At 42.7% G+C, this 12,212-nt stretch overlaps 1 protein-coding gene and 1 long non-coding RNA gene across 2 annotated transcripts; one reads left to right on the plus strand and one right to left on the minus strand.

Annotated features, from left to right (window-relative positions):
• The first annotated feature begins 1,952 nt into the window (after positions 1-1,952).
• Positions 1,953-11,931, plus strand: LOC115116765 (inward rectifier potassium channel 16-like). Its single transcript, XM_065010698.1, has 2 exons — positions 1,953-2,101; positions 10,405-11,931. Exon 2 carries the CDS (start codon positions 10,436-10,438, stop codon positions 11,597-11,599), a length of 1,164 nt encoding a protein of 387 aa, XP_064866770.1. The 5' UTR covers positions 1,953-2,101; positions 10,405-10,435; the 3' UTR covers positions 11,600-11,931.
• LOC115117065 (uncharacterized) lies at positions 6,902-7,469 on the minus strand. The gene is made up of 2 exons (XR_003861653.2): positions 7,241-7,469; positions 6,902-7,132 (listed from the first exon to the last, which is right to left on the minus strand). It is a non-coding gene; the product is annotated as an uncharacterized LOC115117065 (long non-coding RNA).
• Positions 11,932-12,212: the final 281 nt, after the last annotated feature.

Raw genomic sequence — 12,212 nt, forward strand, 5'->3', positions numbered from 1 at the left:
TGTAACCTGACTCATTATGTCTAGGGGTCCTAGGCCCAGCTACATGGTCTGTAACCTGACTCATTATGTCTAGGGGTCCTGACTCATTATGTCTAGGGGTAGCATGGTCTGTAACCTGACTCATTATGTCTAGGGGTCCTAACCTGATGGTCTGTAAACCTGACTCATTATGTCTAGGGGTCCTAGCCCAGCTACATGGTCTGTAACCTGACTCATTATGTCTAGGGGTCTTAGGCCCAGCTACATGGTCTGTAACCTGACTCATTATGTCTAGGGGTCCTAGCTCATTATGTCTAGGGGTCATGGTCTGTAACCTGACTCATTATGTCTAGGGGTCCTAGCTAGTCTATAACCTGATGGTCTGTAACCTGACTCATTATGTCTAGGGGTCCTAGCTACATGGTCTGTAACCAGACTCATTATGTCTAGGGTCCTAGCTCCATGGTCTATAACCTGACTCATTATGTCTATAACCATGGTCTGTAACTAGACTCATTATGTCTAGGGGTCCTAGCTACATGGTCTGTAACCAGACTCATTATGTCATGGGGTCTGTAACTACTGGTCTGTAACCTGACTCATTATGTCTAGGGATCCTAGCTACATGGTCTGTAACCAGACTCATTATGTCTAGGGGTCCTAGCTACATGGTCTATAACCTGACTCATTATGTCTAGGGGTCCTAGCTACATGGTCTGTAACCTGACTCATTATGTCTAGGGGTCCTAGGCCCAGCTACATGGTCTGTAACCTGACTCATTATGTCTAGGGGTCCTAGGCCCAGCTACATGGTCTGTAACCTGACTCATTATGTCTAGGGGTCCTAGGCCCAGCTACATGGTCTGTAACCTGACTCATTATGTCTAGGGGTCCTATTTACATGGTCTGTAACCTGACTCATTATGTCTAGGGGTCTTAGGCCTAGCTACATGGTCTATAACGTGATTGGATGTTTGCGTAAATATGAGAAGTAAACATGTGTGTCACACCCTGATCTGTTGTTTCACCTGTCTGTGTGCTTGTCTCCACCCCCCTCCAGGTGTCACCCATCTTCCCCATTATTCCCTATCCCTGTGTATTTATACATGCGTTCTCTGTTTGTTTGTTGCCAGTTCCTTTTGTTTCGTGAAACCTACCAGCGTTTGTTCCCCTGCTTCTGTCTATTCTTGCTCCTGTTTTCTAGTCCTTCCCGGTTTTGACCGTTCTGCCCTGAGCCTGACCCTGAGCCTGAGCCTGAGCCTGCCTGCCGTTCTATAACTTGCCACACCTCTGTGTGACCTCTGTGTGACCCCTGCTTGCCCCTACCCTGAGACTGCCTGCCGTTCAATAACTTGCCACACCTCTGTGTGACCTCTGTGTGACCTCTGTGTGACCCCTGCTTGCCTCTACCCTGAGACTGCCTGCCATTCTGGACCTTTGCACGAGAGACATCTGTTCACATATTGCCAAGCAATCCTGATCGCTACCACCTGTTGTGCTTATCAAGGCTTCCTGGCAGAGCCTTTGACCAGGTTGGCGCTGCCATGGGGATGGGGTGTAGAAGTGTATCCTGGTAGTGTGTTGCCTAACGGTGTGCTAACACTAAACTAACCCCCACATCATAACAGGATAAATGATCTAAAACATCCCAAGAAGTAAAAACAGGAGCATGGGATGTCCCCACGCAGGAGTTTTCATTCACCAAATGACCTTTTCCTGCTCAGGTCACTTATGGTGAGGAAAACCTCCTGGCCCTATGCCAACTGCAATAAAACGTGTTTCAACAAAGCCTTCTTCCATATTGAAAATCGAAATAGCATTGACATCTAGCAAGTAATCTTTAATTTGTCTGTAAATATATTACACCGGTCATAAAATCTTATGGATCGACACAATAGGGTTTTTCTCAGGGGTGGTGTGATTGGCCCCATATCATCAGACTCAATGACATGGGACTTTGCCTCTGGGCCAGTCCTGCCCTCAGAGGGTCACACTCACCTGTAAATAGGTTATAAGTGAGAGACTGACCGTAACAACTCTTAGCCGCCCGGATTTACCTGTTTGTCTGTGTTGTGTTTCAGTGACAACAACCTCACGTCTCAAACACACACCTACAACTGAAGTAAGTGTCTTATCATTAAGTAACAGAAATTAGATAAGGTTTGACTTTTTTATATAGGCAGTGTTGTATCCAAGTGATTTTTGGTTTCTTTCTGTGCTTATTGTGGAGAGCTTTTATGTGGACACATTTTGCAATGCTGTGTGTGTGGCAGGCACAGCTGTGTTTGTGTAAACAGGATATCTTCTTGTCTTTCACCCACACATCCAATGTGTGTAAAAATGTGTCAGTGGAGCGTTTGTTACAGGTTAATCTAAACATACCAGAAACATTATTCATACAGTAGTTCAATTAAACATTCATATTTTCTTTATACTCGGCTTATTATACAACAAAAGTCTAATGTTTCAATTTAAGTAAACATTTCTGAATCAGTACTTTTGATAGTGGGACCCAAACTGAGCAAATAAATATGGTTCCACTTTAGTTGGGTAGTCCATCTGTAGATGCTATGTAGACTATCAGTAATATTTAATCTATCTACAACCATAACCCTAGCTCTAACCCTTACCTTAACCCTAAACTTAACCCTTATCCTAACCCTGAACTTAACCCTTACCCTAACGCTTATTCTAACCGTAACCGTAAACTTAGCAAGCAATTGATAATCAACAGAGTTTGTTGATAGTATGACCATCTGTCGAGCATCTACAGATGGAAAATCTTTCCAAATAAAGTGGGACAGTAAGTTTTGTTTGTAAATTCAGTCGTGGCCAAAAGTTTTGAGAATGACACAAATATTAATTTTCACAAAGTTTGCTGCTTCAGTGTCTTTAGATTTTTTGGTACTTTTTGTGCTATGGAATACTGAAGTATAATTACAAGCATTTCATAAGTGTCAATGGCTTTTATTGACAATTACATGAAGTTGATGAAAAGAGTCAATATTTACAGTGTTGACCCTTCTTTTTCAAGACCTCTGCAATCCTCCCTGGCATGCTGTCAATTAACTTCTGGGCCACATCCTGACTGATGGCAGCCCATTCTTGCATAATCAATGCTTGGAGTTTGTCAGAATTTGTGGGGTTTTGTTTGTCCACCCGCCTCTTGAGGATTGACCACAAGTTTTCAATGGGATTAAAGTCTGGGGAGTTTCCTGGCCATGGACCAAAACATTGATGTTTTGTACCCTGAGCCACTTAATTATAACTTTTGCATTATGGCAAGGTGCTCCATCATGCTGGAAAAGGCATTGTTCGTCACCAACCTGTTCCTGGATGGTTGGGAGAAGTTGCTTTTGGAGGATGTTTTGGTACCTTTCTTTATTCATGGCTGTGTTCTTAGGCAAAATTGTGCGTGAGCCCACTTCCTTGGCTGAGAAGCAACCCCACACATGAATGGTCTCAGGATGCTTTACAGTTGGCATGACACAGGACTGATGGTAGTGCTCACCTTGTCTTCACCGAACAAGCTTTTTTCCGGATGCCCCAAACAATCAGAAAGGGGATTCATCAGAGAAAATGACTTTACCCCAGTCCTCAGCAGTCCAATCCCTGTACCTTTTGCAGTATATCAGTCTGTCCCTGATGTTTTTCCTGGAGAGAAATGGCTTCTTTGCTGCCCTTCTTGACACCAGGCCATCCTCCAAAGGTCTTCACCTCACTGTGCGTGCAGATGTACTCACACCTGCCTGCTGCCATTCCTGAGCAAGCTCTGTACTGGTGGTGCCCCAATCCCGCAGCTGAATCAATTTTAGGAGACGGTTCTGGTGCTTGCTGGACTTTCTTGGGCGCCCTCAAGCCTTCTTCACAACAATTTGAACCGCTCTCCTTGAAGTTCTTGATGATCCGATAAATGGTTGATTTAGGTGCAATCTTACTGGCAGCAATATCCTTGCCTGTGAAGCCCTTTTTGTGCAAAGCAATGATGACGGTACGTGTTTCCTTGCAGGTAACCACAGCTGACAGAGGAAGAACAATGATTCCAAGCACCACCCTCCTTTTGAAGCTTCTTGTCTGTTATTCGAACTCAATAAGCATGACTGAGTGATCTCCAGTCTTGTCCTCGTCAACACTCATTTAACGAGAGAATCACTGACATGATGTCAGCTGGTCCTTTTGTGGCAGGGCTGAAATGCAGTGGAAATGTTTTTTGGAGATTCAGTATATTTGCATGGCAAAGAGTGACTTTGCAATTAATTGCAATTCATCTCTTCATACCATTCTGGAGTATATGCAAATTGCCATCATACAAACTGAGGCAGCAGACTTTGTGAAAATTAATATTTGTGTCATTCTCAAAACGTTTGGCCACGACTGTAGGCTATTGGAACCTGAAGATCTTTCCAAAGGTGATATTTCTTGGAAATTAATACACAGTTGCAAAACAGGAGCTGTAAAATAGTTTTTTTGTGATGCCATTAATCAGTGGTGGAAAAGTATCCCATTGACACACTTGAGTAAAAGGAAAGATACCGTAATAGAAAATGACTCATGTAAAAGTGAGAGTCACCCAGTAAAATATTACTTGAGTAAAAGTATTTGGTTTTAAATATATTTAAGTATCAAAAGTAAATGTATAATGCATCATGTGATGTGAAACGCAGCATCATTTGATGCAAAATGCATCATACAGGATGATTTCTGTATTTTGAAAGATACATATCTTGAAAACTTTACTGCTGACAGGCAAAACATGTTGAAATACCAAAACATCGTTTTTGGGTGGAGTTTTCCTTTAAGCAAACTAGACGGCACCGTTTGTATTTATTTGTATTTACGGAGTGCCAGGGGCACACTCCAACACTCAGACATAATTTACAAATGAAGCTTGTGTATTTAGTGAGTCCACCAGATCAGAGGCAGTAGGGATGACCAGGGATGTTCTTTTGCGTGAATTGGACCATTTTCATGACCTGCTAAGCATTCAAATGTAACTTTTGGGTGTCAGGGAAAATGTATGGAGTAAAAAATTAATTTTTTAGGAATGTAAAGACGTCAAATTAAAAGTTGTCAAAAATATAAGTAGTAAAGTACAGAGTAGTACCGTAAACAATTTTTACTTACAGTGCATTGGGAAAGTACTCAGACCCCTTGACTTTTTCCACATTTTGTTACGTTACAGCCTTATTCTAAAATTGATTAAATCGTTTTTTTCTCATCAATCTACACACAATACCCCATAATAACATCACAATACCCCATAATAACATCACAATACCCCATAATAACATCACAATACCCCATAATAACATCACAATACCCCATAATGACATCACAACACCCCATAATGACATCACAACACCCCATAATAACATCACAACACCCCATAATAACATCACAATACCCCATAATAACATCACAACACCCCATAATAACAAAGCAAAAACAGCTTTTTAGAAATAAAAATAAAAAAGTGAAAAACCTTATTTACATACAGTAAGTATTCAGACCCTTTGTTATGAGACTCGAAATTGAGCTCAGATGCATCCTGTTTCCATTGATCATCCTTGAGATGTTTCTACAACTTGTTTGGAGTCCACCTGTAGTAAATCAAACATGATTTGGAAAGGCACACACCTGTCTATATAAGGTCCCACAGTTGACAGTGCATGTCATAGCAAAAACCAAGACATGAGGTTGAAGGAATTGTTCGTAGAGCTCTGAAACAGGATTGTGTCGAGGCACAGATATGGGGAAGGGTACCCAAGAACACAGTGGCCTCCATCATTCTTAAATGGAAGAAGTTTGGAACCACCAAGACTCTTCCTAGAGCTGGACACCTGGCCAAACTGAGCAATAAGGGGAGAAGGGCCTTGATCAGGGAGGTGACCAAGATCCTGATGGTCACTGACAGAGCTCCAGAGTTCCTCTGTGGAGACGGGAGAACCTTCCAGAATGACAACCATCTCTGCAGCACTCCACCAATCAGGCTTTTATGGTAGTGGCCAGACAGAAGCCACTCCTCAGTAAAAGGCACATGATAGGCCACTTGGATTTTGCCAAAAGGAACGTAAAGGACTCTCAGACCATAAGAAACAAAATTCTCTGGTCTGATGAAACCAAGATTGACCTCTTTGGCCTAAAGGCCAAGCGTCACGTCTGGAGGAAACCTAGCACCATCCCCTACGGTGAAGCATGGTGGTGGCAGCATCATGCTGTGGGGATGTTTTTCAGCACCAGGGACTGGGAGACTATTCAGGATCGACGGAAAGATGAACAGAGCAAAGTACAGAGAGATCCTTGATAAAAACCTGCTCCAGAGCGCTCAGGACCTCAGACTGGGGCGAAGGTTCACCTTCCAACAGGACAATGACCCTAAGCACACAGCCAAGACAACGCAGGAGTGGCGTCGGGACAAGTCTCTGAATGTCCTTTAGTGACCCAGCCAGAGCCCTGACTTGAACCCGATCTAACATCTCCGTAGAGACCTGAAAATAGCTGTGCAGCGACCCTCCCCATCCAACCTGACAGAGGTTGAGAGAAACTGCAGAGAAGAATGGGAGAAACTCCCCAAATTGAGAAGACTCAAGGCTGTATTTGCTGCCAAAGGTGCTTCAGAAAGTACTGGGTAAAGGTTCTGAATACTTATGTAAATGTGATATTTCTCGTTTTGTATTTGTAAAAAATGTGCACAAAAAAAATCTAAAAACCTGATTTTGCTTTGACATTATGGGGTGTTTATGTGTGTAGATGAGGGGGGGAAACCATTTTATGTAAAGTGACAAAATGTGGAAAAATTCAAGAGGTCTGAATAATTTCCGAAGGCACTGTAAGTACTTTACATCACTGCCATTAATGATTATAAACCAGAGATAAGCATAAGTGTTCAGACTCAATAAAGTCATAAATCCACTAGATGAAACACTTTTTAAAATATATTTTATTACATATGTTTAAAGGTAGACTTTGCTCTCACACAGTCAAACACAGTATCAGTATGTGCAGGGGTTCTCTTCATGCTGTTCATTGGGTGGTAGCCACGGGACCAAAACAGCAGAGAAGTTGAGCCTCACGCGTCACCCTGGTAGTTGTTGTGGTAATGTACCCAATAAATTGTTTCCTTTCTGCATCACCATCATATCGATCAGTCTACCTATAAAGGACAGCATTGTAACTATAATGCAATTAAAGGACATGGAAGCATGGTCATTCATCTACAATTAGAATAACAACAATTATCTTAAATATTTAGAAGTCATACTTTTGAGTGCTGTACATATGCAATAATCAGAACTAAATGTCATATCTCTGCTCACTGGTCACCATAGCAGCATCCACCCGTAGCAAGCGCTCCAGCAGGTATATTTCACTGGTCGCCCCCAAAGCCAATTCCTCTTTTGGCTGCCTTTCCTTCCATTTCTCTGCTGCCAATGACTGGAACGAATTGCAAAAATCACTGAAGCTGGAGACCCACATCTCCCTCACTAGCTTTAAGCTGTCAGAGCAGCTCACAGATCACTGCACCTGTACATAGCCCATCTGTAAATAGCCCATCCAACTACCTCATCCCCATACTGTTATTTATTTATTTTGCTCCTTTGCACCCCAGTATCTCTACTTGCACATTCATTTTCTGCACATCTATCACTCCAGTGTTAAATTGCTAAATTGTAATTATTTTGCCACTATGGCCTATGTATTGCCTTTACCTACCTCATCTTACCTCATTTGCACATGCTGTATATATACTTTTTTCTCTATTGTGTTATTGACTGTATGTTTGTTTATTGCATGTGTAACTCTGTGTTGTTGTTTGTGTCGCACTGCTTTGCTTTATCTTGGCCAGGTCGCAGTTGTAAATGAGAACTTGTTCTCAACTAGCCTACCTGGTTAAATAAAGGTGAAATAAAAAAAATAAACAATTAAAAAGAGATAGTTCAGCCAAATTTAAAAAAAAAAAAACATATTGGTTTCCTTACCCTGTAAACCAGGGGTGTCAAACTCATTCCATGGAGGGCCTTCCTTTCAATTTAAACCTAAACAACCAGGTGAGGGGAGTTCCTTACTCATCAGTGACCTTAATTCATCAATCAAGTACAAGGGAAAACCCACAGACAATCGTGGATTGAGTTTGACGCTTGCTGTAAACAGTCTATGGACAAGGTATGACAGCAATCAATCCGTTGCTTTTGTTTACCTGACCACTATTTACAAATGCTAACTTCTTAGCTTTTGTGACACAAATCCAATGCAAGTCAATTGTCTTGATATTAGCATTTTTTTACTGGGTAAGGATACAAGTATGTAATTTGGGTAAATATCCCTTTTAACATGTCATTGTATGCATTAGTGGGAGTTTGTTTGGTGAGATTGTTTGTGCTGTCAAGAAAAACAAAAATGCTGCAATAAAAGGGTATACTGTTATTGGAGAACGTAAGGCCTTCGAGTAAGCCGCATTTCTACGTGCCCAGTGTCAGATGAACTGGTAGATACCATGTTTATGTCTGTGCGTGCAGCATTAAGAAAGTTAGAGGTAGTTTGGCGAGCCAATGCTAGCTAGCGTTAGCGCAATGACCAGAAGTCTGCAGGTATGGTAGCGTACGCTAGGACGTCATAGTGCACGCAGAGACATTAATATGGTATCCACGAGTTCATCTGACCCTGGGTACGTAGAAAAACAACCTACTTGCCAGAATCTAGTTGTATCCCTGTAAAGATGGACTTTTATGGAAACATTTAGAGGAGAATGCTATTCGTGGTAAATGCAGGATAATAATGTATCCTCAAAGTCAAAAGAGCTTAATAACTACACAGAGCTCAGGGTTACAGTTAATGACCCAATACAATTATTCTCAATGCAGGGAAAGAGAAGTTGGAACGGACTCTAGACTGACAGTGTTTAAATATTCAGTTGCTTATGAATTGGCACCTTGATTGCGATATAATGGCACCGGTTAGCTGACTAATCATTAATATAGTCACCAGGTTAGCTCAATCATTTAAAGTCTGATGAACACACTGTAGGTGTGAAGAAAGGAATAAGTGCTGAGTAATTGACGAAAGGCGTAGTTAGCTGTTTTGAAGTTGTAACTTGTAAGTAAAAAAAATATAGTAAGTAAAAACAAAATCTACAAAGTAAATATTATAATGTTGCTTGACACAGAAACACAGATTTGAGTGAAATTCTCAGTTCAGTGTGTCATCCACCTCAAGTAATGTTAAATTGTAGCAATGTTTTAAATAGACATGCACATTGTCCTCTGTTTTCCATTGTTCTGGGGCAGAGCAGGGTAAAACATTTTAATCAGACAGGCCAAAATGAGGTCCTTTCCTGGTAAGACAACATTATGATCTCTTTCCCCACCCAGCCTAAATCCTAGTTGAATCTTATAGATGTGTTCTGATAAGGCCCCAATATAGATCAAAGGGTGAAAGGATCAATACTTGGACTAGGTGAGGGATTTAAGGTCTATTTCCTTGGTTACTGTTGATCTGTGAGGTATAACAGAATCCATACTAGGTCAGTAAGATGGTGAAACTAAACAAGGAAAGGTTGTATAAGGCTTGTTTTCTTTTTTTTTTAACCAGAAAACTCTTCAATGTTTACATTGAGAGTCACTAGATCAAGTTTGAGGGCACAATGAAGAAGGCTCCAGTTTTTCAAAGTAGGCCGTCTAGAGAAACCTGCAATGAAGGAAAGTACAACTTTGACGTTAAACTTTTGTTGCCAATGGGAATAGACAATGCGTGTGTTATGGTTGTATAGCATGTTAGGACAAATGAATGGAACTTTCTGGACGACTAGTGAAGCGAACACAAAGGAAGGGAGAACCCAGAAGTCTCTCTCCTTTTGGCTGTCTTGGTTACAGCAATCATATTGCACATGGAGTTTCACAAAGGCATGTTCATTTGACATCTGATTTTGCCTTTCATTTTGACTCATCCTGTCTTCATTTCTGTAAAATGATGGAAAATATTTATTGAAATGAATGAATGTGGATATAATTTGGACTATGATTAAATGTAATCGCACAGCTTTTTACTGTGTTCCCCCTAGCAAATCACAGTTCTCGTAAATAATCAGCCAACAAGATAATGTGTTTTCACAGCATGGGCATGACATTGTCACGGTCATTCAGGTGCTGATAGCCTCAGGCAAGGTGTGACCTAGCCTGTTTCCTCAAACATGGAGGGTTCTCTTCAACAAACACAGAGGAACCTGATGACATTAAGCTGGCTTGTAATGGAGATGGTCTCTCACCAATAACATTCTTTCCTAACCTAAACCCTTGTAAAAAGAGACTAAACTAGACCTAATAAAAACGCTTTACTTTACGTGTACTTCTACCTATAGGACTGTGTACAGTATATATTATTTTTTGTTTTACTAATCACACTAACCTCACAAATATATATATTTTTCAGGGGGAGGCACGGCACAAGAGCCCTTGTTAAAATGAGTCCAGGCATGGACCAGCAGCAGTGTATCATTGATACCCAACACATCACGACACACACCATGGGCAGAGGAGATCTTGGCCGGGGGGAAGGGGAGAAGAAGCTGCGCTACATGCTGAAGGACGGTAGCTGCCCCGTGGTGTTCCACCAGTCCCCGGGCCAGTGGAGCTTCTTCCTGGCCGACATCTTCACCACACTGGTGGAGCTCCGCTGGAGGGTCATGCTCCTCATCTTCTGCCTCTCCTACATCCTCTCCTGGCTCTTCTTCAGCGTCCTCTACTTCCTGATCGCCTACGTCCACAAAGACCTGGAGGACCATGACACGGCTCCGTGTGTGGCGAACGTCCGCAGTTTCACTTCCGCCTTCCTGTACTCCATGTCGACCCAGGCGACTATCGGCTACGGCTTCCGGGTGATGACGGAGAACTGCATGGTGGCCATCGTGGTGGTGACTATCCAGGCCCTGATGAGTTGCTTCATCGACACAGTCGTCATTGGTATCACCGTGGCCAAAATGGCGTGCGCGAGCAAGAGAGCGCAGACAGTGGGCTTCAGCAGCTCCGCCGTGGTCAACGCGCGCAACGGCGCCCTGTGCCTTGTGTGGCGTATCGCCGACTTCCGCAGGAACCACATCCTGGAAGGCACCGCCCGGGCGCAGCTGGTCCGCCCCACGAAGCACCCCTCTGGGATGATCTCCGTGACCTACCAGGACCTAGACATCCAGAGTAGACACCTCATCCTGGCCACCCCGGCCAGCATCGTTCACAAGCTGGAGCCTGGGAGCCCCCTCTACAGCCTGGGACCGGACAGCCTGGCGGAGGAGGACTTTGACCTGGTAGTGTCCTTCACCTACACCGGTGACTCCACAGGCATCCTGCACCAGACACGCACGTCTTACAGCCCGGCAGACATCCGCTGGGGCCAGCGCTTCCAGGACATGGTGCAGGTGGGGAGGAGGCACTACAAGGTAGACTATGCCCTGTTTCATCAGACCACCTGGGTGCAGACACCCATGGTCAGCGCCCAGGAGAGTGACAGGGGGAGACCGCCGACCACGGAGTCTATCGTCCAATCGCAGCAGCCGTTTGTGAGATCGAGCAGGAAATTCCGGAGGTCCTTGGCTGATGTCAGTGAGGAGGTGGTTCAGGAGGCGTGGCTCTGATGACGCTGTGATAATCCCAAAACAGCAGAGACAGATAACTACATTGTTACTTTATCGTTATATAGTACATTATCACACAGGACTTCAGGAAAGGACTTGAGTAAGTGTAATAGGGGAGTTTCATTGTAAATAACTATTTTATATCATATTTTATACTCCTTTGTTATATCCTTTATGAATGTAATAATTGAACTAAATGTTATTAAATAAATAAACAAAGCGTACGTTGTAGAAGTCACATCTGACGTCCAAAAGGTCTGGCCTCATTTGAACGTCTTTGTTGTGATGGACAGAATGCACCAAATTTAAAATAAATATACTTTTTTTTCTGATGTGATGGTCGTAAAGTTTTATTCAAATACAAAAATACCTCCCATGTTTCTTCAGTGAGAAGTCAAAAAGATGAAGATTGATTATTGTACATTGTAGTGAAGTCATATGCAATATATTTACAGTTCCATTCTAAACCATGTGTTTAATTCAACCTGCATCACATTCTACACTGGGGTTAAATCACAGAGCTGTTCGTTATCACTGACGACTGCGGCCAGTACCTCTATATCACCACCTTGTGTTCAGTGTGTGTGTGTGTGGTGTGCGTGCTGTACTGTAG

The sequence above is a fragment of the Oncorhynchus nerka genome, linkage group LG26 (assembly GCF_034236695.1).
Source record: "Oncorhynchus nerka isolate Pitt River linkage group LG26, Oner_Uvic_2.0, whole genome shotgun sequence".
Lineage (NCBI taxonomy): Eukaryota > Metazoa > Chordata > Actinopteri > Salmoniformes > Salmonidae > Oncorhynchus > Oncorhynchus nerka.